The sequence below is a fragment of the Aptenodytes patagonicus genome, chromosome 5, assembly GCF_965638725.1.
Source record: "Aptenodytes patagonicus chromosome 5, bAptPat1.pri.cur, whole genome shotgun sequence".
Classification (NCBI taxonomy): domain Eukaryota; kingdom Metazoa; phylum Chordata; class Aves; order Sphenisciformes; family Spheniscidae; genus Aptenodytes; species Aptenodytes patagonicus.
This window is the reverse complement of record NC_134953.1, coordinates 17,244,349-17,271,406: the sequence shown is the minus strand read 5'-3', so window position 1 is coordinate 17,271,406 and position 27,058 is coordinate 17,244,349. Positions and strand designations below refer to the sequence as shown.

At 64.6% G+C, this 27,058-nt stretch overlaps 1 protein-coding gene across 2 annotated transcripts; it reads right to left on the bottom strand.

Annotated features, from left to right (window-relative positions):
- Positions 1-1,248: 1,248 nt before the first annotated feature.
- Positions 1,249-27,058, bottom strand: LDB1 (LIM domain binding 1). Of its 2 annotated transcripts, none has more exons than XM_076338879.1 (11): positions 26,980-27,058; positions 6,641-6,743; positions 5,971-6,015; positions 5,671-5,746; positions 5,232-5,334; positions 4,848-5,020; positions 4,491-4,613; positions 4,232-4,315; positions 3,801-3,924; positions 3,215-3,363; positions 1,249-2,854 (listed from the first exon to the last, which is right to left on the bottom strand). In XM_076338879.1, exons 1-11 carry the CDS (start codon positions 27,002-27,004, stop codon positions 2,624-2,626), a joined length of 1,236 nt encoding a protein of 411 aa, XP_076194994.1. In that variant the 5' UTR covers positions 27,005-27,058; the 3' UTR covers positions 1,249-2,623. The 2 variants fall into 2 exon arrangements, with proteins under 2 accessions (XP_076194994.1, XP_076194995.1); XM_076338880.1 differs by having other exon boundaries at positions 3,221-3,363.

Here is a 27,058-nt window from a genome sequence, read left to right as displayed (position 1 = left end):
CTTGCTGGGATTTCTGCTTTCCACAGCGCGGCAGGGAGCCGGCTGGGGCCTGGCTGGGACCCAGCAGCCTGAGGCGAGCCAGCATCGTCCCGGGAGCACAGCGAGCCCTGTGCCTGCTCCCCCCAGCCAGGGCACCAGGGGCACGAGGGGACCGCCCTCTGCCTTGCCCGCATCGTCCGGGTCCCATGCTCAGAAATAAGCGCTCGGGACAGCTTCAAACCGAAAAGTCATTTTATTGGTACCATACATGACTCATAAATGGCACAAACTATGGAGGGGAGGAAGAAAAAAAAAAAAAAAAAAAAAAAAGAAACAAAAAGGCATTACAGCGTGCCCAGGGGGGGCAGCAAGGGGCTCAGCACCCTCCACGGGAGCCCAGCAGCGCAGCGGTGAGAATCGTACCTTAATCGCAAAGCAGAGCCCCCCCCTCCCCGCCACACCGGGCTCCCACCCTAGGAGCCTCCCCCCCACCTGCAAAGGGGCCGTGGGAACCCCCCGTGCCTGCGACTGGGGGTCCGCAGGGCTGAGCCCTCCGCCTCCGGGCTGCCCGTGGAGGGGCCCAGGAGCCGATGCAGGCATCCCTCCGGGGATTTTGGGCTTGAGATCAGGCCAGGGCTGAGCCAAGGAGCTCCTGTCTCCCAGCCCGACCCCAGGGACAGCAGAAAGAGGGGGGACACAGGGCATCCCCCCCCCGGCTCGGCCACTCCCTGCAGTCTCAGCCACAAGTGGGCGAGATGCAGGGTGCAGGCAACACCCCTGCTGCAGCCAGAGCCCCCCGTGTGGGGGGCAGCCCCCCAGCGACACCTGCCAGCCCCCAGCCCCACAGGGCAGTGGGACACATGCTGCAGGATCCCCAGCAGGGAGCTGGGGGGAGCTGGCAGAGAGTGGGGTGCACCCCCCCTCTCCCCCAAACCATAGGGCTGCTCCACCTGCCCCGGGCTCCCTTACACACGCACAGACAGACACACAAACCTCTCGCACATGCACTCTTGCACACACACACCCCCCCCCGCCCAGGGCAGCCCCCCCACCCTGACCACCCCCAGGGCAGCGCTTGCTGCAATCCCACCTCAGGGCCGCACCGGGGGGGGCCCACGGGCAGCCCCAACCCCCAGCTCCCACCAAAACGCCCCTCCGAGGCTTCTGGGGTGAGCTGGCGAGCACAAACGCCCTCCCCTGGCACCTCCCATCTTCTCCTTGGAAGAAGCCTTGGAAGGGATTTTTTTTTTCTTTTTTTTTTTTTTTAAACCAAAAAACCCCCAAAAATTATTATTTTTCTCATCATTTCCCCTAACATCAATGGAGGCACCTGCTCTAGTGATAACACATTGAAAGAACAGTATCGTACACACTGTCTACAGCGCGGAAATGTACAAGCACGAGGTACACGAACCCGAGGCGGGGGGAGCGGGGACAACAGCACACAAGATTTACATTGAGGAGGGAGGCGGGGGGCTGCCGCCCCCGGCCCCTGGAGGGATTAGAAAGGAAGTCTGCAAAGTCTCTCCTTGGTTTGAAGCTCTCCGAACTGGATATAAAACGAGACTCCCAAGAGAAGAAGCCTGTACAAAAGTCAGGACAGGGTGAGAGGGCTCAGGGCGGGGAGGGAGGAACCGGCGAGGGGGCTGGGAGGGGCTTTTCCCATTTTTTTTTTCTTTCTTTTTTTTTTAAACTTACAATTTTAATAATATTATTTTTTTTTTCTTAAAAAAAGACAAAAGTAGGAGGTACCGGGAGCCGGGGGTTGCAAAGGGGCTCCAGGCAGACTCACGCGGGGCGGGCAGAAACGCAGGGGCTGCAGGCAGGGAGCGAGGGCACCGGCTGCTCTGGCAGAGCTGCGGGTCCTCCACGCGCCCCCCCCAGCCCCTCCAAGCCCCACCACCACACACTTCCTATATACAGAGTCCCCTCATGGCCCTGCTGTGCTCTCGCCCCTGGGGAGCGAGGGGAAGGGGAGGGTGCAGGAGAGCGGGGAAATGCGACGGGGCCCTGTCCTCAACACCACCCCAGCGCAGCAGGATCTGACCCCGGCCGGAGGAGGCTCTGTGGCAGAGCCAGCGGCACGGAGAAGGCTTTCCATCACCGGCCCCCGCCTGCCCCAGCCCCAGTTTGGGCTGGGGATGTACAACCCTGCTGCAGGTGGCTGCCCAGCAAACCCCCGCCGTAGGACCCAGGAAGGAAGAGGAGGGTCTCTGGGCTGTGCCAGACCCAAACACACGGCACCTGCACGCCGCCGGCTTCCCGGTTGTGCCAGCCACTGCCGACACCTCCCTCCTAATTCCCCCTGCTCAGCAGGCAGGGGCTGGGCACATCGGGGCAGGGATGAGAAGTTCTCCGGGGAAGAAGCAGGGAGGAAGAGGGAGAAAGGGGAATAATGAAGCTACGGCCCTGGAAACCCACCCCTGCCCTGGGGTCCGGCGGGGAGGCAGGCGTGGGGGGAGCGGGGAGGCGGCGGGGGGAGAGGGCTGGGGGCTGCCCACCTGGCGCGCGCCCCGGGCCGTGCACCCCGTCGGCCGCGCAGCGCCGATCCGCCCCCGGTACCTCGCCGCTTCCCAGTCACTCTCTGTTGCAAATGTACAGGTAGATCGGTTGGGACTGAGTCCACGGGGCGGCGGGGGGGCCGTTACTGCGACGCCTGCGACGTGGGGTTCTCTGACTTGCTCTCCTGGCTGGAGGGCGGTTTGCTGTTCCAGGGGCTGTTGGCCCCCAGCGCCGGCGAGTTGTTGAAGCTGTCCTCATCGTCGATGCCGTTGGCGGCGTCAAACTGCGTGTTCTCCAGCCGGGTGATGAGCCGCTCGTCCTCGTCCCCAAACTCCCCCCCCATCAGCGTGGGCTCGCCTACCACCATCACATCCTGAAAGGGGAGACGGTCCCGAAACATAATCGAGGTGGGGGGAACCCGGGCTGCCAGACCCCCCCAAACACCACAGCCCCTGTCCCCAGCTGCAGGGCCACCTCCTCATCTCCAGCGCAGGACCCGAGGCTCAGGCACCGCGTGGGGCAGCACATCCTCACCCTGCCTTGCAGGGGAGCAAAGCAGCTCAGGGAAGGCAGCTGGGACACCCCCTCCTTCTCCCCATCATCTGGAGAGAGCTGGGAGGGGCTTGGACAGGCAATCCCTGGGGGTCTCCCCCTAGTCACTCCCAGGGGCTGGGGCAGGGAGCCCTCCCCTCCACCCCGGGGGAGGAAGAGAGAATGGAAACGGGATGCTTACAGGTACCTGACTGGACAGGGCAAAGGTGCTGGCCGGGCTCTTCTTCTTGCTGTTGCTGTTGTTGGTGTTTCCCCCACCGGAGCTCATGGTGCTGCCCCCTGACATCTTCCTTTTCCGGCGCTTGCTGGGCTGCTGCCGTGCTGGCTCCGCTGGTGGAGGAGGGACACATGGTCACTCCCCATGAGAAGGAGCCGGTGCCCCCCAGACCCTTCTCTGCAAACCCCCCTTCTCTGCAAGGACCACATCCCCCCCAGGGCAGCACTGCCACCCTTCTCCCCTCTGCAGCTTCACTGTCCCCCCAGCGCAGGGGACAGGAGAGGGTGCAAGGGAAGATTTCCGTCGCTGCTTTGCTTTCCACAAGCAGCTGGCAGCCCCCGGGCAGGGAGCGCTGGCTGCCTGCAGCCCTGCTCTGCCCCAGCGGGAAGGCAGGCCAGCAGAGAAGGAAGCCAGCTGCCTGACTCGCCGCCCCCAGCCTCACAAGGCCAGGGACAGGCTCTGGGGCTGGAAGAAGCCTGTGCCGAGGGCAGGGCCTGAGCGGGCAGCCCCAGAGACCCGCAGGCAGCACAGCAGGCAGCGTGAGACTCACCAGGCGGAGCAACCATCCGCTGCCACTTCTGGAAGAGGCAAGTCTTGAGGCAGTCCCGGGGACTGAGGCTGTAGGTCTTGTGCCGTGACATGAGCTCCTGCATTGGTTCTAGGATTACACAGAGCTGCAGGGAGCAGACAGACATGGGGTTATATCGCAATGCTCCAGGCCCCAGCGAAAGCCCCTCTGTCAGGCAGCCGTCTGCGCTGCACTGACCCAAGCCACGCTGGGAGCCTGCAGGCTCCAGCAGACCCACTGCCCCAGAGCTCTCTGCAGCCAATCTGCAAGATCCCTCTTGCACAGCCTGCCCCGCTGCCTCCCCGCACCTCAGGGCAGCCAGGTGTCAGGCAGCTGAGAGCACAAGACGTGACCACCCTTGCCCCCCCCCCCGGGAGCAGACCTGCATCCCCCCCCTCTTCCCGCACGCTTACTCGGAGGTAGTTGAGTGTGGAGTTTGAGAGCCCACAGCGGGTGATATTCTTGGATAACTGGTCCAGCATCTGGGGGTCCTGTGCCTAGGAGCGAGAGGGACAGACAGCTCAGCTGCATCCAGGCTGGGGATGGCCCTCCCGTGCCCCGGCCTGCGATGGGGGGACAGGGCTGAGGTCCCCCCAACCTGCGCAGCAGGGAGAGGAGCTCAGCAGCCCTGTGTCACTTGTGTCCCAGGGGAGTTCCTGGAGCAGTACTCACATGCATGGCAAGGATGCTGCGGGGGATGAGCTCTCGATGCTGGCGGATGCTGAAATGCCACGTCTTTATTCTCATCATGTCGTCGAACATGAACTCCAGGTACAGCCGCCCCTCCACACACACCTGGGCAGGGCGCAGGGTCAGGCACAGGCTGCCCCCACTTCCCCCAGCCCAGATCCCCTGGGAACCCACTGCTGCACACTGGGACACCCTGCCAGTGGCTTACCCCTGCCTGCCATGAGACTCGCCACAAGCCAAACCCACGAGCCCACAACGGCCCCGTGGGACCGCAGCCACCACGAGGGCACACTGGACCAAGGCACGAGGGGCAGGAGAAGCCGCGGGCGCAGCCGGTACCTGGGTGAACATGGGTTTGCCGTGCTGGGTGACCATGGTGCACTGGTCACAGTCCAGCGAGACGAAGTTGTTGTGGAAGGACTCCTTGGGGTGCTTGAGCACGTAGTAGAGCTCCGTGGCCCCCCCTTCAAAGATGCTGCGGAAGTAACGAGGAATCAGAGTCCGGCCGATCGCTGGAGTGGGAGAAGGAGGAAGATAATGTCAGTAAACCTGGCTCACCCAGACGTGCCTTGGGGCTGCACGGGGAGAGGGTTCCCCAGTTCCCGCTGGCTGGAGGCAGCTGAGCTCTGACACCCTGCCTGCATCCCCCCACACAGCACAACCGCCTCATCTCCTGCCAGAGAAGCAATGCCCTGGGGAAGGAGGGCTCAAGCTGCTACTCACTGTATCTCTTTGGTCCATCCTCCAAGCAAAAAGTGATTGTTAACATGGCGTCATCCTCGAAGAACTCCGTGGTGAAGGCGTCCCACCACAGATTGTCACATTCCTGGGGATGGCGGAGAGATGCCAGGTTACGGGGAGGGGAGACAGATAGACAGACAGCTGCTGGCTGCCAGGCACAGCAGCCACGCACTCAGTCCCCGGAGGGCTGTGCTCCCAGCTGAGTGCTCAGAGATGGGGATGATGAATCCTATCCCATGGCCGAGCGAGAGACAAGGCACTCAAGGACCTGCACAGCAGGACAGGATCCCGCTGCCAAGGGGAACCTCCTGGAGCCAAGGCAGCTCGCGAGAGCAGGCAGCACAGAGGACCCCATCCCCTAAACACACACCTGGGAGCACCTCCCCAACCCTGGCCACCCCTCACTCCCCCAGCTCCCCACCTCTGTCCAGTTCTGCAGCCGCTTGTTGAGCTCAAATATCCTGTAGTCGGTCTGGTTCCCATACGGCGTGTGCCTCCTGCCCAGAGAGCAGAGCAAGCAGTCAGAGGGGGAGGCAGCCATGGGGTGGGGAGGGGTCCCGAGCCCATGGCAGGGGGGACACAGCCTCTCCAGGGCTGGGCAGAGTCTGAGCAACCCCCCCGCAAACCCTGCGGCCAGCAGCGTGTCAGCCCTGCCGAGGCATCCCCGCCACGGGCACCAGCTCCCCTCCCAGCGGGGTCCCCGCCAGACCCCCATGCTTACCCGATTCCAGGCTCCAGGTACGTCGGTGGGTACATGGGAGTAGGTCTGGGGGGGCAGAGAAACACAGGCAGGTCAGCGCTGGCGGGTATCTCCTTCCCTGCTCGCCGCAGCTCCCCTTCCCTGCCTACAGCAGCAGGCGGTTGGGCTTGCTGGAGGCAAGACCCCACGCATGGTGCGGGCTGCACCCTGGCTGCCGACGGCCCCATGGCATGACCTGCACCCCTGAAACTGGGCTCTGCTCCCACACCAGTGGCTGCTCCACCACCCCCGGGACCTGGCCTGTGGCCCTCCGGAGACGTGCCCGTCTCCTCTGCAGCTGGGGCTGGTGCCAGGCAGGACGGAGACTGGAGAAGGGGCTGTTTCAGCAGGAGCTGGGAGTGCTCCCTGTCCTGGGTCATCCCAGGGGCTTGGCCTGGCAAGGGGCTTGGCCCGGCGAGGGGCTCGGCCCCACAGAGCTCGGGGACCTGGGGGCTCCCTTCACCCCAAATATCGCCCTTTCTCTACACAGTCCCACCCACGCCTGCTCCGATCCCCTCTCTCCCCTTGTGCTAACTCAACTCTATGCACCACAGACTCTGTACGCTGCTGGGGAGCATGAAAAGAGAGACCCTGGGGTGCAGACTGCAGAGCACCCCCAACCTTGCAGATCCCTCCCCCGGCCCTAGCTCACCCCACATCTCGATCCAGCATGGTGCCTGGGTGGAAGGGGGGGAAGGCGTTGCCGTTTGGGGGCTCCTTTGGCGAGTACAGCTTGAACGACTTAGAGGAACAGCCTGGAGAGAGAGAGGGGACACAGGTCAGCTGGGGGCACCCCGCGAGGAGAGACACCCTGCTGCGAGGAGGAGGAGGAGGAAGGATGCAGGACCAGCCAAGCCCCCATCAGCACAGCCCCATCCCTCCTCTGCTCTCCCCTGATGCCAGCCCAGCCCCTTCTCCCCACACACAGCTCCAGGCCTTCCCCATGCAGGATGGGACCCACAGGGTCAGGGCTGAGCTCTCAGGATCAGCAGACAGAGGGGCCCGGCCCCATCCCAAGGATTTCCCACTGGTGCCCAGAGTTTGTCAGTTCTCAGCTGGTGACGGTGCCCGAGGGGGACAGTCCAGCTGGTGAGCCGGGGGAGGGGGCTGGCTGGGCCCTATCCTCCCCCTAGCCCTCCCTCCCGCACCACTCCTAATCCCACCGACCCGACCCAGGAATCACACAGGATCTTTTCGCTGACCTTTCTATTGCCATGGTGACGGGTGAATAATCGCCCGGAGGGACGGATGGTGGGTCCCCAGGCAGCCACCATCTGCCGCTCGGGCAGGCCAGCGACCACCCGGCTCCAGGTGGACGGAGAGATCCCACACACCAGCCCCAGCCCTGATCAAACCACCCCAACGCCTCGCTGCCCCTCGCAGCACCAGGGTGAAGGACGAGGAGCCCACAGAGGGCCACAGGGTGCGATAAGGTGTACAACGGGGCATGCAACGTGTGCAAGCTAGCACCCATCCCTGAAAGCAACCCGGGGACCCCCCCAGGCCCGCCAATGGGAGAAAGGGATGCCCGCCGGATCCAACCACGCCGGCATGGCCGGCCCCATCCGGGCTCCCGAGGGGCAGCCGGGGGCTCCCAGGCTCGCCGGCCCCCTCCCGCCGCCAGGGCAGGTTCTCAGGAGCGGCGGCTGCCAGCGCCCCTCCCCGAGCCCCACGGGAGCCCCGGCACGCCCCGCGGCTGGCAGGACCCGGCACGCTGCACCCGGGTGCTGCCGAGGCACGCGGCTCCCCCCCGGCGGGCAGCCAGGCTGACCTGGATGGGGCGCAGCGGCGGGCAGCCTGCCAGGCAGCTCCGGCTCCACCGGCTCAGCCAGCCCCACCGCGCACGGGCATGTCTCCCCCCACCGCGCCGCAGGCGGGGGCCCTGAAGCTGGCCGCGCCGGGCTGCTGGCTGCAGCTGGGGCAGAGGCGGGATCCCCATCAGCCACCTGCCCGCACGCAGCCCTGGGCCGGGCACTTCCCAACGCCCACGAGCCGCCAGGATTGCCACCCGGTGCTGCAGAAAGCGAGCCCAGCGGTGGAGGGAAGGGTCCAGGAGGCGCCGGGCACGCTGCTGTCTGTCCAGGCACCGCCGCATGGCCAGGCTGCAGGGAAGGGCTTAGGGACAGGATCGGAGCAGCCACTCGGCTGCGATGGATGTAGGGGGAGCAAAAAGCATCACAGTTAAGGAAAGCGGTGCCACCAGCACTGGGACCCAAGATGTCCAGCTCATTGCGACCCGTTAAGCCAACACAGGAGCCTGAATGACCAGGGCATCGCCATCACCCCTGCCGAGCTGCTTGGGACCCCGAGCTCACAGTCGCAGGGATCCCACATGCAGCTGAGCAAGGAAGAGCTGGTCAAAAATAGGAGGAGTCACCTCCCCGGCGCTAAATCCAACTTGCAACAGGGGAAATCTGTGTTTCACTCCGTGATTCTTGTCTTCCTGGGGCCTCGGTGCCTTTTCACCATGTTTCCCCATGGCAGCCAAACCCAGCCTCTCCCCAGCACCCACCAGGATGCACTGGTCCCGTGGGGCTGGAGCCAGCCTGGCCGCTCTGCCGGGAGCTCGCCGCTCTCGCTCCTGCCCGCCTGCAGCGAGGATAAGTGGGGCATGGCACAATTTCTCATACAGCTGCTAACAACGTCGGCCCCTTGCTCTTACCTAACATTTTCATAGATAAAATTTTTTTTAATAGGGAGGTCGGTGCTGGTGTGAGGGAAGTTTTGCCTTCTGCTTCAATCCCTGTCAACTTGTGCCTAATGGAAATTATAATTCAACCGGAATTGCACTAGAAACACAGCATTTCCATTTCCTCCACGCTGCTGTTAAACGACACGACGTCAAAGTGTGCTTGATGCATAGGAAACTTCCCAAAAGCGCATGTCTTCTGTTGAAAACAAACCGATTCATTAGGCAGAGACAGCAGTGGCTGGAGACAGGGAGCTGAACTGCTTTTTTCTGGTCACCATGTCCTCGGGTGGGTGGGGAGAAAAATATCAGACCCCGCAGGTCTCGTCCTTGGACGCTTTGTTTTTATTCACTGATGAGAGATGGGAGGAAAACGTCCCCAAGGTTTCTTGCTGTCCTCGGTCCCCATCTTCCTTTGCGGGATGCAGGAAGGTCCCCTGGGGCGGTAAGACCAGGAGGACACATCACTCTCCATCGTTCTGGTTCTCATGCTCTTCCCTAGCCCCCTGCTCCTGGAGGTGGGACAGCAGACGAGCCGGCCCACCACTCCAACCCAAGCATCCATTCCATCCTGGGCCTTCCCAAGCAGGTTAATACAGACATGACCTGCTTTTGGGGCTTCACTGAGTGACCTATCTCAGGATCTAGAGGAGTGGAGAGGAGCCTGTTATGCGACCTCAACAACACCGGCATCCTGACCAAGTATTATTTTTAATGCAGCATAAAATATGTTACTGGATTCAGTGGTTTTAAATAACGCCAGTAATAGCCTTAGGATTTGATATGGGCTGTCCAAATTCTACATTCACTGTAGACACTCACGCTACACGCATTACACGAATTAACACAATTACTTTACGGCAGCAGCAGCAGCAACTCCAACTTTTACCCATGCAAGGGTCACGCCGCCCGGTCTGAGAGACCCCTCCATCACTGCCTCTCCCCTTCACGCTGCCGCAGCTCCCTGCAAGCCCCGTTCTGCCAGGCGCAGTGACCCAGACCCACAGGATGCGGCCCTTCCCGAGCCAAGCCCAGCGCTTGGCTGCAGCTGATGTCTCCCCATGCCCCTGCTCTACCTCCTGTTTTGAGCACAGAGGATCTGGGCAGGATCCGGGCAGGCTCGGTGCAAGCAGGGATGCCGCTTGGCGGCTGGGCATGCGATGCCCCTGCAGACCCCAAGATGACGGGAGAGGCTTCCTGTGGCCGTCCCCGGGCACTTGCCCAGCACCACAAAAACATGCGCATGGTCGGCAAGGGAAAAAAATCAGGCTGATGCTGCAGCTGGCAAGCTACCGGCCCAGGCAGGTCTGGGCAAACGGCACAGTGCCCGCGGCCAGGTGGGTGGCCCCACGGCTCCTCCTCAGCAAGGAGGTGCAGGAGAAGGGAACCCCGCGGAGGGATGCCCTGGCTCAGCACCCTCTGCCGAGGCCAGGTCCCCGGCCAGGGGCAGGACGGAGCTGGCCGGCGCTGCATGGAGCTGCCATGAGAGCTCGGGCAAAGAAGCAGCTCCAGGCCGGCGGGCACCCAGGGAAGGGAAGGCGGGTGCTCTGCCAGTGACTCACGTACAGCCCGGCACTGCCCAACCCTCTGCCTGCCTTCTCCTCCGCTTTCCCTGCCTGCGAGCTGCCAGCCCCGCAGGGAAAGCTCTTCTGGTGCGCTGCCCGGTGGGTTCGCTGAAGCAGGAACGGTTAAAACCCTAACCAAGCCCCCAGAGCTGGGGAATGTCAGATTTCCCAAGGAGCCAAGAACACAGCGGACACCTCACAGAGCCAGCACAGCCAGGAGACAGCAGGGCACCATGAGCTGAGACCAGCACTGGCCGGGGAGCTGCCTGCCCGGGCAGGGGACGCACAGAGCCTTCCCTGGTGCCTGGCAGGGAGAAAAGCCCTTGCCTGCGCTCCTCTCGCTCCGTCTCGCCAGCAAAGAGCTGCTGAGGACAAAGGTGGAGCAGCACCGGTGTCTTGCTCCCACACCTGCGGCCACCGGCAGGAATTGGTGCTCCCTGTCCCAGAGAGGAGCCATCCCCAGCCGGGCAGCCAGCACGCTTTCTGTGCAAGCAGCAAAGCTCAGCAACGAGGCAGGGACTCCAGAGGCTAAAAAAAAAAAAAAAAAGATAAAAATAAATGAAGAAACGGGGCTTGAAAGAGGCCGCAGGGTTACAGCTCAGCCAGGGAGCATCCTGCTCCTCCCAGCAGCCCGGTGGCGAAGAGGGGCTAGCCTTCTCGTAAAGGCTGTCGCTGCTTCCCGGCATGCACTGTGCCTGCTGCTTCCTGGCTGCCTAACGAGGCTTTAAAGTGTAAATAGCGGCATTGTTTCGCAGGGCTGCCTCGCCGGGGTGTGGAAGCAGAGATCGAGGCAGGAAATCCATCTTCCCAGCCCAGCCCCGCTGGCAGGGCTGCCGGGAGGGTGCTAGCCGGGGACGGGTGCAGGGCAGTGTCTCAAGTAGTTCATGTGGCTTTGCCTGGTGACGGTGCCTGGTGTCGGGGAACCTGGCAGGGCTGGGTGGCAAACACAGAGAAGTATCCAGAGCAACTGGGACAGGCAGAAGCACACGGAGCAGTCCCCACGAACCTGCCTTCACCTCTTCTTTCACCTCTTCTTCAGAGCGGAGGGGAGGGAGCGAGGCCAGTTGCAAACCCTGATGTTGTTACTAAACTGATAGGAACCCAGGCAGCACACACCAAAGCATGGCCCAAGACATATTCAGTGACAATCTCAACTTGCAGCATCCCCATTTGCTTTGAAAATGCAGAACTGACCCAGCCGAAGCTCCCGGGAGGCCATGCTGTCCCGGGAAGAGGAGACACCACTCCTGGAGGAGACCATGGAACGATGCCACGGAACCAGCCGCATCCAGAGACTGAACCCGGCCAGCACGCCACCCGGCCCTGACCCGCACAGAGGTGAAACCCACAGCACCGCCTGCCCTGCTGCACGCAGGGATTGCCCTCTCGCTTTTCTCAAGCCACACATCCGAGCCGGCCACAGAGCTTATCTTGACCACAAGCTGCCTCCCTGCCTGCACCACGTGGCCGTGCATGGTGTCCCCTGCGCACAAGGCAGCGGGTAGAGACGCGTGCCCCAGCTCCAGGTCGCATCCTGCAACATTAGTTCAAAAGCTCCCCACAAAACACCCTGTGATAGAGAGGATGCTCCTCTCTATCAACTAGCTTGCAAACTCAGGGGGACAGCCAAAGAAATAATAATTAGCTGCAGCTAATTATTACAAAGTGACAAACTCGATGCAGGCTGCGAGGCGGCGCTAACTGAAAAGTACTGGGCGAGCAGAGCCCGGGATGGGACGTGGATTTGTGGGTCAAGGCTCAGAGCAGCCCCGCAGCCTCAGCTCTGCCGGAGCCCAGGGTCTCCCAGGAAGGCATCCTGTGGAGCTGGGTACTCAGCGGGGGCCCCTGGGGACCTCACTGCCCTGCGATAACCCTAGGGATGGCAGGAGTCTCCCCTTTCCCGTTTTGGCCCTCAGATGATTCAGACGCGTGGACGGGGATTTCTCCGGGAGGGAAAACGGGAGAAGAGCACGCGCTGCCAATTGCAAAACAGCCTGAAAATTGAATCATGTCCAAGGCTGCAAGCCCCAGATGCAATCCCACAGATAACCCAGTTTCAGCTCCACTACTATCAACTTACCACGAGGCAGTTCATTTCCTGTGGCTCTCGGGGAAATATCCCACTGTCCCTAATTACTCCTTTGGGCTCACCGTCTCAAAGACGATCCGTAATCAAACGCTGCCGGTTTCAGCCCCAGGAACGCACCTTTCACATTTTCAGCCGCTTTCCCTCTCACCCAGACCCCTCCACCCTGGGGCTTTGCCACCCTGCGCGGCTCCTGCAGCGGCCAGCCTCCCGTCCCTCCCGCAGCATGCACCGGGGCACCATCGGCAAACAAACGACACGGTGTGGGAACCACGGGATGCTGGAAAGAAAAACAACCCCTCGTCAGCATCCCGTGAAAAAAAGCCTCCCAACAAACTAGGATTTTCATCTTCAAAGGTTTTTTAGGCTCTGCGGCAGCAAGAAAAAATTCACAGTCATAGCCAACCGTGGCAATGGCCCTGCAGAGCCTGCAGCCAGCATCTCTGCTCCTGCTCCCGGCTCCTTGCCCGCCACGCACGTGGTGGTGCAAAACCACACGGCTCTGCACGGCGTTGTGGGGCTGCTGCTCGGGGCAGCCCTCTGCAGGGACAGGATCTGCCCGGGAGGGCTGGAGCCGAGAGCCGCAGGGCTGGGAAGTGGCAGCGAGAGGCTGAGGTCTGTCCCTCCAGCCACAGAGGGGGATCGCTGGGCTGATCCCCCAGACCCGCAGGACCCCCAAGCACCACCACCTCGGAGCGCGGGAGGCTGTCAGCCCCCACGTGGCGCATGGAGATTCGCGATCCCGGGATGCAACGCTCCACCTCGCTCCCCGCCGCTGCCAACGGCGCCGAGTGCTGCACGCTGGGACGCGTAGTCTCTGGAGACGGCGGCCCCGCCGCCAACAGCCGCCTCGCTCCATGTTGTGTCCTAGGTGGAGCCCCACAGCCCTGGCAGCTGGCCAGCCGCCCGCTCTGGGGAGGGGGGGGGGAAAGCTGGATAATTCCCACTGCGAGGATGCAGTGGGAGCTGGCGCCTTCCAGCTGGCCGCACCGGGGCGGCACGTGCCCGGGGCGCTGGGGCGCAGTGCTTGCCCCAAGGGCCGGACTGCTCGCCATCTACTCCAATGGGATGCCTGCGGAGGGGAGGGATGGTGCAAGCATGGCGGGAACCTGCTCGCTGCAGCTTGCAAAGTACCTCTATCACTACTTTGAGCTGTCAGGGAAAGCCTCTGCCCCCCCTCCCCGGGTCAGGCTGAACTTCTCTCTCTTTAGGACTCGGTTTAAGAGGCGACGCGGGAGCGGCTGAGCAAAGGATGGGGCAGGCTGCTGGCAGCACTGGGGACAGAGCGGACACTTGCGGTTGCTGGACTCGCACTGCGTCACTGCGCTGGCAGCATGTGCTATCGCTGGCGTCAGGGCTTTGGACGACCAGCGCAGGATGGGGCCAAAACCCCAGGGAGCAAAGGGACAGGGTATGGCCAAACACACCTGCCTGATGCTCCCAAGGCATGAGCAACCCAGCCCGAGCTCCCAGCCCCAGCAGCCCAGCGCTGTAGAAACCATCTCCACCATCGCAGCACAGCCCCGGGGAAACCCTCTCAGCCGGGGATCCCCGGTTGCAATACCAGTCTGCCCGAAACAACAGCAACCGGTGGGGCAGCAAACCTCAGCACGGCAAGTGTTGCAACCCACGAACACGCACGCGTGCAGTGCAAACAACAGCAGGAGCGCCCTGTCCCCGGGTCGCTCGCAGGATGGGAGGTTTCCAAGGGAGAGGGCCAGGAGAAGCGCCGCGGCTGCTCTGCCACCAGGCAGGACCTGGGGTTCGTATTTTTTACACGGACCTCAAGTTCATGCCAGTGCAGAGCTGCAAGCATGCGGAAGGCTGGCACGCTGCGAGAGACCACTCGGGGACAAGCGCTGCTGCCGCCCTGCCAGCCACGGGACAGGGAAGGGGCCCTGGGGCTGGGCTGGTCCACCTCGCCCTCTGCTCCCGCACCTCGAGGGGTTGGGGAGGCTCGGGGCTGCCAGCTCTCACCCCTCTCCGAAAAGAAGCTGAAAGAGGCTCCAGGTCCCCAGCCCAGGGCACCTTTGCTCACAAGTGAACTTCTGCGGCTTTTCACTGGCCTCTTCCTATTTTACATGGGCTGTGACCTGCTGCGGGTGAGGAGAAAAGTTCCCACCAAATGACGGCGAAAACCCTGTATCACCAAACCCTCCAGTGCCAGCCTGTCCCCCCTCGGATCACAACTTTTCCTTCCCTTTTTGAAGCAACACAGCTTGCATGTTGTTGTGCTCGGCGCTTCTCTCCCCAGTCTTTAAGGCGTGCTCGGATCACAGATCTGGGATTTCTACAAAACCAGGGGGGCAGAGACCACATTCGGTTCTCCTTCAGTGAAAAACACCATTCTCCCACAACGAGAACACTCAAAAACCTGAGGCTTTAAAGAAGGAATAAGGACATCCAAATTTGCCCGTACTTACAACAGAAGTGGTAAGAGCCGATACCTGACCAGCGCTGGAGGAGTCGCTGCAAACCAAGACAAGGTGCTATCGAAAGCACGGGGAGAACAAACTGGGGAGACCCCGGGAAGGGGTGTTTGCTCCCACGCCTGCCTGACCCACCGGGCACCCACAAGCTGGCTCAGACCCTCCTGGTGAGAAGGAAGCAGCCGGGGCTTTGCAATGCAGGGTGTGTGCACCACTCCGTGCCCCAGAAGGCGATTCCCTGCGGGACACCACAGCCTCCAAGCCCTTTGCTTGCATCTCACCCAAGGACTGGCTGCCACCTCTCGTTCGGGCTCCTGTTGTGGCACCAGCCTTGGCAGAAGCCGGCAGCTGCTCCCCGGGCTCCTGCCGCGGCGCCTGGCCCCTGCCAGCCGGGGCTGCAGCAAGGGGATCAGGAGCTGCCCGAGCCGAGGAAGCCCCGGCAGCGGGACTTATCTTATCACCCATCCCGGGCAGGCGGGCGGGCTGGCGGGGACCACTGGAAGTCAGAGCCCAGACAGCCACCTGAGATCAGGGCAGCCTGCCACAGCACGCTCTCCTGGGGGGGACTTCAGGGGAAACCACCCCCCCGGATAAGACACCCCTCCGCAGTCCTGGCACGCATGCTGGAGCTGCAGCGCTGAGTTCTCCCTGGCCCCAAGAATGCTGTGCCCACCCCCAGCCCGGGCCCCCACTCCAGCTGCCCTGGGCTTTGTCTGCCAGGGAGGATGAGCCCCCTGCATCCACGGCCCCCCGAGCCTGGACCTCCCCTGGCAGGGCAGCTCCTGCGAGAAGGTGCATGGCCCCCCTGCGTTTGCACCCCTTGGACCTTTTATTCCCTTTGAGGCACCCGTGGGAGGCTGGCAGGACCCTCTGAGCCGCGGGCAAGGATGAAGTTGCAGCAGGCAGGGAGAGGAGGCGGGCGTGCAGCCCCCGGAGCCGGGCACTGGCCCCACGGCCCCCGTGACAGCACGCGTGGGGGGACCGGGAGGGCGCGGGGCAGCTGTCAGGGGGCTCGGGCAGGGGAAGGAGCCGGGGGAAGAACAAAGGGAGCTGCGGGCTGGGATGGAGCAGGGTACGGCGGGGCATGGGGGCTGCCGGCAGCACCCCGCGGGGCTGGGGGTGCCTCTCCGAAAGCCAAGACCCGGGGGATGGAGAGGGAAGCTGGGGGGACAGGCTGGGGAGGGTGGGGGGACAGGCTGGGGGTGGATGGGCAGGGGAGCTGGTGGGGAGGGAACGAGCCGGGGGGCCAGGGATGCAGGGGGGAGCTGGGGGAGAGGAGAGGGACGGGGGAGCTGGGTAGGGATGGAGAGGGGAGCGGGGGAGGGAGAGGGGAGCCGGGGACAGGGATGGAGCTGGAGCCGGGGGAGAAGGGGCGGGCGGGCAGGGGGAAGCGGAGGGGGCGGGCGGGCAAGGGGCTGCAGCGGGGATCCCGGGCTGTATGGGGTGCCGGGCAGGGAGCGGCGGCGCGGTGCGGCCGCGCACAACTTCGCAGGCGCGGGGGCGGCGCGGGCGGGACCCCGGCCCTCCCCTCCACCGCCCGAGCGGGGCCGCCACCGGGGAGGGCGGGGGGGGCCGGGACCGGGAAACTTCCGCGGGGGGGGGGGGGGGGGGGCGGGGTGACTCACGGCGCTGGCGGCGGGCGGGGGTCCGGCGGCGGCGCGGGCGGCGGGCGGGCGGCGGGCGGGCGCTGGGCCGCCGCGGGGGCGGGGCGGGGCGGGCGGGGCGCGGGGCGGGGCGGGGGCGCTTCCTTTGTCTGCGCCGCGGCCGGGACCACAATGGCTGCGGCGGCGGCGGCGGCGACCGCTCCCCCCCCCCCCCCCCCCCCCGCACCGACACCCCCCCCCCAACCCGCCCCTCGCTGCCGGGGGTGGGGGGGCGGGCGGGAAAGTGGGTGCCCGCGGATCGGGGGTGACGGCCAAAAGGGGGTCCCCGGAGAGCCGCCCCCCCACCAGCGCTCCCCGGGATGCGGGATGCAGGAGCCGGGTCCCGCTGAGGAACTCGGCACCAGCCGGGGAAAGGTTTCCTCCCCCTGCGAAAGTTTCAATAAAAATACACTTTTTCCCTAGTTTGGTTTGGGGTTTCTTTGAAGTTTTTCAGGATTTTTCTTTCAGAAACTTGTTTCCCTTTCCCCCAGCTTCTGGCGAGGAAAAAAAATACAACCGTTTCACCTGGGAGCGTGTATTAAAAATAAAATGAGTTGCTTTGCAACTGCCAGCAGACCCAAAAGGTCTCCTTTCCTTGACAAAACTCCAACCTCTTCCAATTAGGAGTTTTTACAAAAATTTCCATTTTTGTAAAAAACTTCCATTATGAAAATTTCCGCCACAAAAAAAAACATTTTTTCCATTCCTCCCTTGCCCATACCTGCCCCTTGCAAGCTCCTGCTCTCTGCCCTGGCAAATCAGACCGACACAGACCTACGCTCCCAACCCAGCCGGCAATCCTGCGGGCAGCAGGGACCCGAGCCGGGACCCCAGAGCCCAGCCTGGATCCCCCCTGAGCCCAGCCCGGGTTCCCCCGTCAAGCCCCAAGAGCTCCCTGTTCCGTGTCGCAGAGCCGGGCTCAGCACGCAGGGCTGTCGCGGGCACACACACACACATTGGTGCACGTCACCTGCACACACGGGCTTGTATGCACGCTCACAAGCCAGCATGCGCTTGCACGTTTCCCCAAACGCCTCCCGGCACACCCCCGGCCAGGTGTGCGCCCACGCCCGGGGCACGCACACCTTCCCACACCCCCTCACTTGCACGGCCGGGCCCGCGCCTCGTCCCCTCCCCGAAACAGCAGCCGTGGGGTAACGCAGGCACAACCGGTTGGGTCCTGCCGAGCATGCTCGTCCCCCTGACAGTGCACGCATGGTGGGCACAAAACCTCAGCCATGAGGTTTCGGGGGTGTCCTCCCCTCCGTGCCCGTGCACCCCTAAAGCCCTGCACCTGAGGACTGGGGGCAGCCCCCTGCTCCCCACCCCGGCATGCTGCTGGCTGGGACCAGCGCTGAAGAGGGACAGGCAGGAGCGGCTCTGCAGAAGCGTCCCCCCACTCCTGTCCCCCGCGCCCCTTGGCCGAGCGAGGCTCCATCTCCACGCTGGTCCCCATCTCCACGCTGGTCCCCATCACGCCATCATACCTAATTTCCCCTTCCCCTCGCAGGGTAACCTGCAGTGAGCACCACTTTCCAGGGGCACGTGGATAAACAGAGCAAAACTCGTCGTAAAACCCAGATAAACAAAGAGAAAAACTCACTGTAAACCCAAAAACCTTGGTGAAACCCCGTTCTGCAAAAGGCACGCACAGCTGGAGGTACCCATGCTGTCGGTGCCATGGGAACTGGGCACGGGGGATGCTGCGAGTGCCCCGACATGCTGCCCCATCGCTGCCCGTCCCCCTGCCAGCCCGCATCTGTGTGGCACCAAGCGAGATGCGGCTGTGGCAGGCTGCCACCTGCCATCGTTAGGCCAATAAACCACACCGGCCGTAACGCCGGTGACAGCTACGAGATGGCACAGCCCTCCTGGTCAAGACAGGCCATTAAATACAGCCCGCCCGTGCCCCGTTCCCACTCCAGGGCTCAAGGATGCATGAGGCACAGCCAGCCACCAGCACTCAACACCGCGCTGTTACTGCAAAATACTGCAAAACACTGCGAAAAGGGGCATTTTGCCCCTGTACCAGGAACTCCTGGTGCCGGTGCCATGGCCAGGGGCATCAGAGAGGAGCCCCCACCACCCAGGCTCCACAGCCCAGCGCATCCATGGCAAACATGCCCCAAGCAATTTATCCCAGGGCTCAACAGCCCTCCGGGACTGCTCACGTGTCCCTGCTCGGCTCTGACGACAGTGGTGGACTGGTCCACGTGGCTGCAGCAGCCCCAGCTGTTTATGGTTATAGCCGAGTTAATAATTAAATAGATGCTGGATGGAGAGCAGAAGGGCTGGGATGCAGCTGGGAAGTGTGTGTGGCGGCGACAGTGGTGGGGGGAGCCCCTTCCTCGCGACATACTCACGCCCGCAGTGCGGGGGGAGTGGAGGGCAATTCCAGCTCCCCAGGTTTTCGTGATGGGGCACTGCATCTCCCCAGTCCCAGCCTCCACTCTCCCCCTAGCAAGGGTCCCACGTTTGCCCGGGCTCCCCAAAGCCCAGCCCTGCTCTGACACCCGGTACAGGTCTCGGCCAGGGAACTGGCAGCAGCCTGGGAGCAGGAGTGATCACAGGGATGCATCCTGGACAGGCGGATGGGAAGAGACCGGTGGGGACGACGGCAGCCGGGGGATGCCCGGGTCTCTCTGATCCCCGCGGCTGGGGCTCGGTGTGCCTGCAGAGCGCGCATGAGGGATCCCAGGCAAGCAGGGCAATAGAGGCAGGGCACGCTTGCACTGACGCCCGGCCGGGGCCCCAGCAGGCGCAGGCGTAGAGCAGGGACGCAGACGCATGCTTACATAAAAAATAATAATAAAAATCTGCTAGCTCTGCAAATGGCACAGCCTGCACAGGGGGACAGACTGGCCTGGCACTTCCAAACCTCCTGGACTTGTCCAAATAGCGACAAGACCAGGGCACTGTCGCATGCACGCAGACGCAGCCTGCAGCGGTGCAGCACGGCATGCACCCCAGAGTCCCCCTTTCAGGAAGACAACAGCCATCCCCCCCAAATCCTACCGCCTTTCAAACAGAAATACGCTTTGCTTCCCTGTTTCTCAAGGAAGGGTTTCTCTCTCCCCTAAAGCAATGCACGCCCAGATCAAGGGGGGGGGTCTGGGGCAGGAGGGGCCCTCTTTTTTGGCTGGAGAAGGCATGGCTCCATCTCTCCCTGGGAGAGAGGCTTGGGGGAGGCTGGAAACTCAACAGTGAGTCATGCTGGGCAGGCGGCAGATCCTGGGGGCTCCTGGGATTAACCCTTCAAAACCAGAACCACTTCCAGACACCCAGAGGCAGGAGGAAAGCCCAGGGGCTGGGGGAAAAGCTGGCTGCCAGGGCAGGGTGGGAAGTTACGGGGTCACATCTTGAGCATCCGCAGGGGATGGAGAAGAAGATCTGACTACACGAGCACTGGACAAGCAGCAACCAAGTGCATGCATCTGTGCCCACCTCCTCCAAAACAAGAGGAGGTGGAGAAAGATTATAGGAGGGTGCAGGACCCCAAAGTGCATGGGGTCCATACGGGGTGTCCACCCTCGCATCATGCCTTGCTCCGGCACGGTGGGTCAGCCGCAGCGCTGCCCAGCTGGCCGCAGGCTCCGAGGGGAAGGCGCAGTCTGCAGACAGGCTTTGGCAGGTCCTGCTGGCAAGGGGTTTCCCCATGGCACCAGCACCAGAGAAATGCCCCGCAGTGTTCCCATGCTGTCCTTGAGACATCGCAACGTGCATCCTGCAAGAACTCGGCCCCAGCACGGCCACCCGCAGCAGCGAGCCCTGGCCCCTCTGGCAGCAGCCTGGGGCCAGCCTGCCAGAGCCGCAGGGTTTTACAGCTCCGGAGACTCCAGGTGGATTCTCTCATGTTACAAGAATGGTTCGTTTTACAGCCCCTTTCCTGGCCTGGGGCTGGTCCCTGCAGCCCGGCCAGGCCTGGGATCCCACAGCGGGGAGGGGTGACATGCAGCATGGCTGCAAAGCCCCAGCATCCTGCATCTGCCCACTGTCCCTCGAGAAGACGTTCACCCCCACAAGGAGCAGGCACTGCTGCTTAAAAGGGAAACCAAGGCACAGCCCCCCTTCTGACGGCCCTTGACACCCAGCCCCGGAGCTCCAGCTGGGAAAGCACACTGGTCCCTAGCCTGCTTCTCCTCCTCCTCCATCCCCTCCCCTCTGCCTCCCGAACCGCAGCAAGACCCCCAGCATCCCCAGACATCTGCACGGCTGGGAGCTGCCACCCATCAAACCTCCACACTCCAGGGATAAGCACAGGGCTGGCGTCCCCCCCCGGGTACCCACATGTCACCGTGCCCTCCCATGTTGGAAGCCCTCCAGCAGAAGGCAGGGGACATCTCCCGGGGCCATGGCTGCACGTGGTTGACTTGAAGCAGGTATGTCTCCGCTGGCAGAGCCCACCCCCCCTGCCACCCCCCCCACAGTGCTGCCGAGCGCTCTGGAGCGGCTCTCCGAATATAGCAGCATCAAATAGCTCCATCAATAATGCATCGCTTCTGCTTCCTCTCGCTGCCGTGTTTTTGTTGCTAACATGCGTGTCCTTCCTGTTAGCGGCCACCTCCTCCCCGCCAGCTAGGCCAAGCAGGGACACAGCCATGACGGGATGGGGATGGCCGCTCCCCTGGCTCTGGGTCCAGCACCTGCCGGGAGTGGACATCCAGCCCCATCCACCCCGCTCAGGGGCAGCCCGGGGTTCAGGGGGGACCTCGCCACCGGTCCCAGCCTCCTGCCGCGCACGCGCTGGCAGCAGGCAGGGCGCCTCGGCACGCTGTGGCTGCCCAGAGGATTTGGCAGGGGCCACCAAGCTGGGAGGAGCGTGACGGCATCTCCCCAGCCTCAGCATGGAAATGCCCCTCCACAAGGATTTTTGGCAGCCTGGTACCACCCGTGCCCAGGTAGCACCCCCACTCCTGACCCCAGGCACCGCTGCCCCATGCCGGGCTCCTCCAGCAGCTCCACGCTGCCGCATCAGCGCTACCGTCCCCAGGGGGGAGAGAGCTCCTGCTGCCATGCTCCTGCCTGCCCCTGCCCGCAGCTGCCCCAGGCTCACCCTGGGCCGGTCGGTGCAGGCAGGTCGGGGCGCCTGGGCCTGCCCCGTGCCCGGTGGAGCTGCGTGCCTGCGACGAGGCGTGCTGCCATCTGCTCCCATCAGCAGGGAGGCAAGAGCCAGGGCGGGCAAGAGCTCGCACCCACCACCCTGCAGGGGAGGGAGGGAAGGGAGGGAGGGAGGGCAGCTGCCTCCAGGGGGCAGGGGCAGCCTCTGCCCTGGAGGGGAGCCTCCGGGGCTGTGCACGACCCTGGCCAGAGGAGGATGCATGTGGCAGAGCAGAGGTTGGCGCACCCGGCTGCTCCAGAGCGGGGGGGCGCGGGAGCTGCCCCCACTGTGGGGGGCTGCACACCCTGTTGGGGGCTGCCACCCCGCCAGCCCTGCCCATTGCCGTCCCCAGCACCACCGGCGTCCCCGCCTGGCTCAGGCGGCAGCTCCACCTGAGCTGCGCTGCAGAAACCTGGCTGCGCTCCCAGCACCAGCCCCTCGGTGCGTAGGAGGGGAGCTGGGGCTGCTGTTCCTGCAGAAAGCAGGGGGCTCCCCCCCCCCCCCCCCCGGCTCCTGCCTGCCACCTCCGCACCACGGGGCCATCCCGGGGGGCAGGCACTGTCACCCTGGTGCAGGGGGACCTCTGGGACCTGCCTGGGGGTCCTGCAAAGCCAGGGGCAAAGCGAGACCCTACAAAGGAGGGGCGGGAGCTACACCCCACAGGGCCCCCCCCCCGGAGAAAGCGGCCACAGAGGGGTGCAGGCAGGGCATTATCTGCTGCCCCGCGGGCAGGGTGGGGTCAGGGCCGGGCAGAGGCTGGCGTCTGCGGCAGGGGAGATTACACCCCGGTCTAACGTTCACCCCGATCAGCAACCTGCCTGGGAGGGAAGGGAGCGAACGGCGACGGGGGGCCGGTCTGACAGCTCTGGGGGGGTCCCATCCCTCCAGGCACCCACCGGCACCCCTGCCCAAGGGGGACACCCCGCTCTGGTGCACAGCCTGCGCTCCCCGTGAGCACACTGCAGCGAACCTCCCAAAAACTTGCCAGCATGACCCCCGCTGTGGCCACCCCATCCCTGCCCAGCAGAGCCCCCGGGACAGGGGCTGGGGGTCCCGGGCGGATGGATGCCATCATCCCCGCTCCAGGTGGGGCCCGGCAGCCCCCTGGCAGCCCTGCCGGCTCCCCAGCACCCTCCCCCCCCCAGCACTGGCAGGAAACCACAGCCTCAGCCTGCAGGCAGGCCGATAACGGTCACCCAGCCCCATCCTGCCTGCACCCACTGCTGCCCCGGGGAGGGGGCACCCAGCCCAGCCACCCCGACACCCGCTGCTCCCCGAGCACGAGGTAAAGAAGGGGTGCACCCACACCGTGCACAACGGCACCCCGCAGGGAGCTGGGGGCTCTCACAGGCTGTGCCAGCGGTGCAGCATGCCCCAGGACGCACTGGCAGCCGTCGTGCTCCCGGCACGCCATGCAGCCCGGCACCTCGTGTGTACAAGCAACACGGATGTGGCTGGGGAATCCCACAGCAGAGGGGGGAGGAGAGGGTGGCATGAATCGAGTGAGCTGTACACGTGTGGGACAGGCAGGGGATGCCTGGGCTGCTGCCACTCCTGCCCTGCCTGGGGGCACGTAGCCACCCAGCTAGTGCACTGCTGGCCACAAGCGCTCCTGTGTTGCAGGGACACCTCCCTGCCCCAGGGGTCCCATCCTGCTGGCCGGCACCCACCCACTCCCCAAGGGAGCAGCTTTCACAGCAGCTTTGTGTTGAGCAGACAACACCATTTCTGGAGTAAACTTGGAGCCCAGCACAGACACCCAGCGCCGAGCCTGCTGGTACAGCACTAACCCATCCACTTTTCTCCACGCAAAGCCGAGCTGGCAGCAGGGTGAGCTCGCACCGGCCCCAAGGAGCACTGTGATGGGGCTGCGATGTGTCCAGCCTCACGCCAGCACCCAAAACCCCGAGGAACCACCTCAACAAGCACTGGGTAGCCGTGACCCCATCCTGCCTTCGCCGGAGCATGCCGGGCGCAGGCAGACAACGTGGCACACGTGGCATCTACCGGGCAGGTGCTTCGCTGCACAGAGGGGGACGGAGCGAACGGCGTCTTCTGTCCAAGCATCGCCAGCAACAAGAAGAGAGCCTGGGCAAGAGCACGCGGCCGTGCAGGAGGAGGTCTTGGGACCCCCGCTGCTCCCTCCCCCCAGCATGCCCAGGTGCACCCCAAGGTGCCAGGCAGCCCTGGGGGGGTGTTTCAGAGCCAGAGCCCACGCTTGTTGGCTGCCTGACCCCCCCGCCGCAGCGCTCAGCCCGCTCCCTGCACGCTGCTGTCCCTCTCCCAGCGCATCTGTTGCAGGAGGCACGTGGCACAGCTCGGCCTGGTGACGGCGGGGGACACATGGCACCAGCTTGGCAGAAGGGAGGGAAATGGCAACAGGCTGTCCCCCAGCCGGGCACATCCATCCAGGGACCCAAAACCCGTGGGTCGGGAAGTCCTCCCTCCTGCCAGAGGGGTGCACAGGCAGGCTCCCTGCAAGGCGTCCCAGGGAAGGTGTTGACCTCAGGAACGTCGCTTCCCTGCCATGAAGCCGGAGCCAGAGCCAGCCCTGCAGGGAGGGAGCACAGCTCTGCTCTCCTTCTCCCCCTCTCTGCACTGACACTATCACTACAGGGGAAAAAATAATGATAGCAATAAAAATAATTTAAAAAGAAAGCACGGAGCATGCTGGGAGAGCAGTGCCCCCGGAGGTCAGGACCCCGAGGTCTGGATGCCAAGACCTGCCCGGTGCAAAGGACTGAGCCAAGCGGCCAGGCTGCCAGCCCTGCTCCAAGCGGCCCCGGGGACGGCAGCACCGGCACCAGCACTGGGTGATGCCGCCCCGGCCTCTGCCGGCTCCACTCTGAGCCTGGCACGCTCTCCCTGCTCACATCTCCATTTCTGGGCTGGGGGCTGAAGCCCCCCCCCCTGCCCCCCAGCCCTCCACTGACCCCAGCAGCTCCCAGCTGTCCTCGGGCACAAGGACCGCAGCAGGTTCCCAGCTGAGCAGCACCCCCATGCCCCAAAGCTCTTGCAGAGGGGGGTGAGGAGCAGGGAAACATCCCTGGGGGGGTGCAAGAGGAGCTGCAGCGGGGCAGGATGCACCCCCAGGGATGGCAGGGAGCGCATCACCCCCCCGGGGGGGCATGATTTCGAAGGGGGGCGGCCGAGACCCCCCCGGCGGCAGCTCCCAGGCAGGAAACTCCTCCAAGTTAACGCAGCCCCGAAGAGCAGCCTGGGCAGAGCGGCTCATTAAATGTTTCTGGCTGGCGGGAGGCCAGCGGCAGAGCTTGTTTTTTCTATATTCCGATAAACAGTCCAGGGAGGGGAAGGGGGAGGGGGGCGCAGGCTCTGGATGTGCCACCCAGCCCCGGCGGGGGAGCGGGGGGAGAGGCGGGGGGCACACGCGCGTGTGCACGCACCCCTGTGTCCTCCCCGCTGCGGGGGAGCAGGCAGCGGCGGCGGGGGGGACACACACGACACATGAAGCCATCCACAGGGACGCTCCTGGCCGCGGGACGACCCCACGGCCCCCCACCACCGCACCGAGGGAGGACCCCCCCCCCACTTTGCGCCCACCAACATGGCGATGACATTCCCGGTGGCATGGGGCCAGGTCCCAGGGGGACGTGCCGGGGCCCCGCCGTTAGCCACCGCTCTGCCTTCGCCCCCGCCAAGGTGGGACCCCCGCCAAGGCTGGGGGGGTGGTGTCGGGGAGGGGTGTCGAGCCCCCGGGTGCGGGGTGCCTGCCGGGGCGGGTGCTGTGGCTGCTCGGCCTGGCTCGCAGGGAGGTTCACGTGACTTTCTGCTTGAGGAAGCAGCGCTCTGGCAGCTTCCAGTGGGAGATGGAGGAGGAGGATGGGGGAAGGGGCCGCCTGCCTTCATGGAAACACGGCGGAGAGGCGCAGGCAGCGCAGGGGCGGGGGGCTGCCACGCAGGGGCACCCCTCTTCCCCGCACCGGGGATCCAGCTGCAAACCCCTCGGCGGAGGCAGCCCCAGGGGATGCACAGGGGCCTTGCCATTGCAACGCCCTGCTGCCCCCCGCAGCCCCCCAGCGTGGGGGTCCTGGCCTGGCGGGAGGCTCCCTCAGGACCGCGGAGGCACCGGAAAGCCATCGCGGGAGCTGGGCCGAAGAGCGTCCCCACTGTCCCCCCATAGGGACCTCAAGTGCTGGCTGCCCAAGGAAACGGCAGAACCCCATCTCCAGGGCCCCCAGGCACCCCTGGGCAGGGCTCCCCCCTTCCGCCACCGGGACCTGGTGCCGGAGCAGGCTCCGGCGGCCCTCCGGGACCCCTGCCCTGCCTTGCTCCCAGCACGGCAATGTCCTGCACACAGCAGCGGGCGACACGGCCGGGCCAGCTGCCCCAAACCTGCCCCAGACCCCAGGCATCCGGGTGAGCATCCCCCTGTGGGAGCACCCTGCTGGGTGCTGAGACCTCACCAACTCATCACACACCCCAGGGTACCCCAGCAGCCCTGCCAGCCCACAGGGACCAGGATGGGGAAGGAACCCCTCAGCAGGCACCCCACAACGGCCATGGTGGGGGGGCACCCAGCACCCACACCCACTGGCAGCATGGCCAAGCCCCTCCAGGGACCCTGTGCCCCACACCCACGTGGGGAACAGGGGCACCCCACAGAGCTATTGCCCCGGCCACAGGCGCTGCTTCGGGGTCACCCCTCACAGTGCCACCCGCACTCCTGCCCAACGCCCCTGCGGCACCCTGCCTGCCGGGTCCCAGTCCCGGGGCTGGCACCCACACCCATGCCACCCCATGCCGTGGGACACCGGCCCCACGAGCGGACCTCAGCATCCACGCCATGGGGACCCCAGCTCCACAGCCAGACCCTAGCACCCGTGCCCTGGGGACTCCAGCCCTACAGCTGGACTGGAGCAGCCATACCATGGGGACCCCGTCCCCATGGCTGGACCCAGTGGCCACGCCATAGTGCTGAGACCCTAGTCCCTGCACCTTGCTGACCCCCGCTCCATAGCTGGACCCCAGCACCAACACCGTGGGGACCCCAGCCCCACGGCCAAACCACAGCACCCACGCTGATGAGACCCCAGCCCCATAGCCAGCTCCCAGCAGCCATGCCCCGGGGGCCCAGCCCCATAGCCAGACCCCAGCAGCCATGCCACAGGGACCCTGGCACCATGGCTAGAGCCAGCACCCATGCAACGGGTCCCAGCCTCACAGCCAGTCCCCGGCACCAACACCGTGGGGACCCAGCCCCACAGCCAGACACCAGCATCAGTGCAGCGGGGATCCCAGCCCCATAGCCAGACCCCAGTCCCCATGCTTTGGGGACCCAAGCCCATAACCAGACCCCAATGCCAACGCCGTGGGGACCTCAGCCCCATAGCCGGACCCCAGCGTCAATACCATCGGGGCCCCCGTCCCATAACCGGATCCCAGCCCCAATGCCGTGGGGACCCCAGCCGCACGGGCAGCCCCCGGCCCCACACCCCGGCCCCCCGCCGCCGCGGCACTCACCAGGGCATGCACAGCCCACTGACATCTTCACATGCCTGGCCCGGCCGGGGGTCGCTGCGCGCTGCCCGGGCCGCGGGGG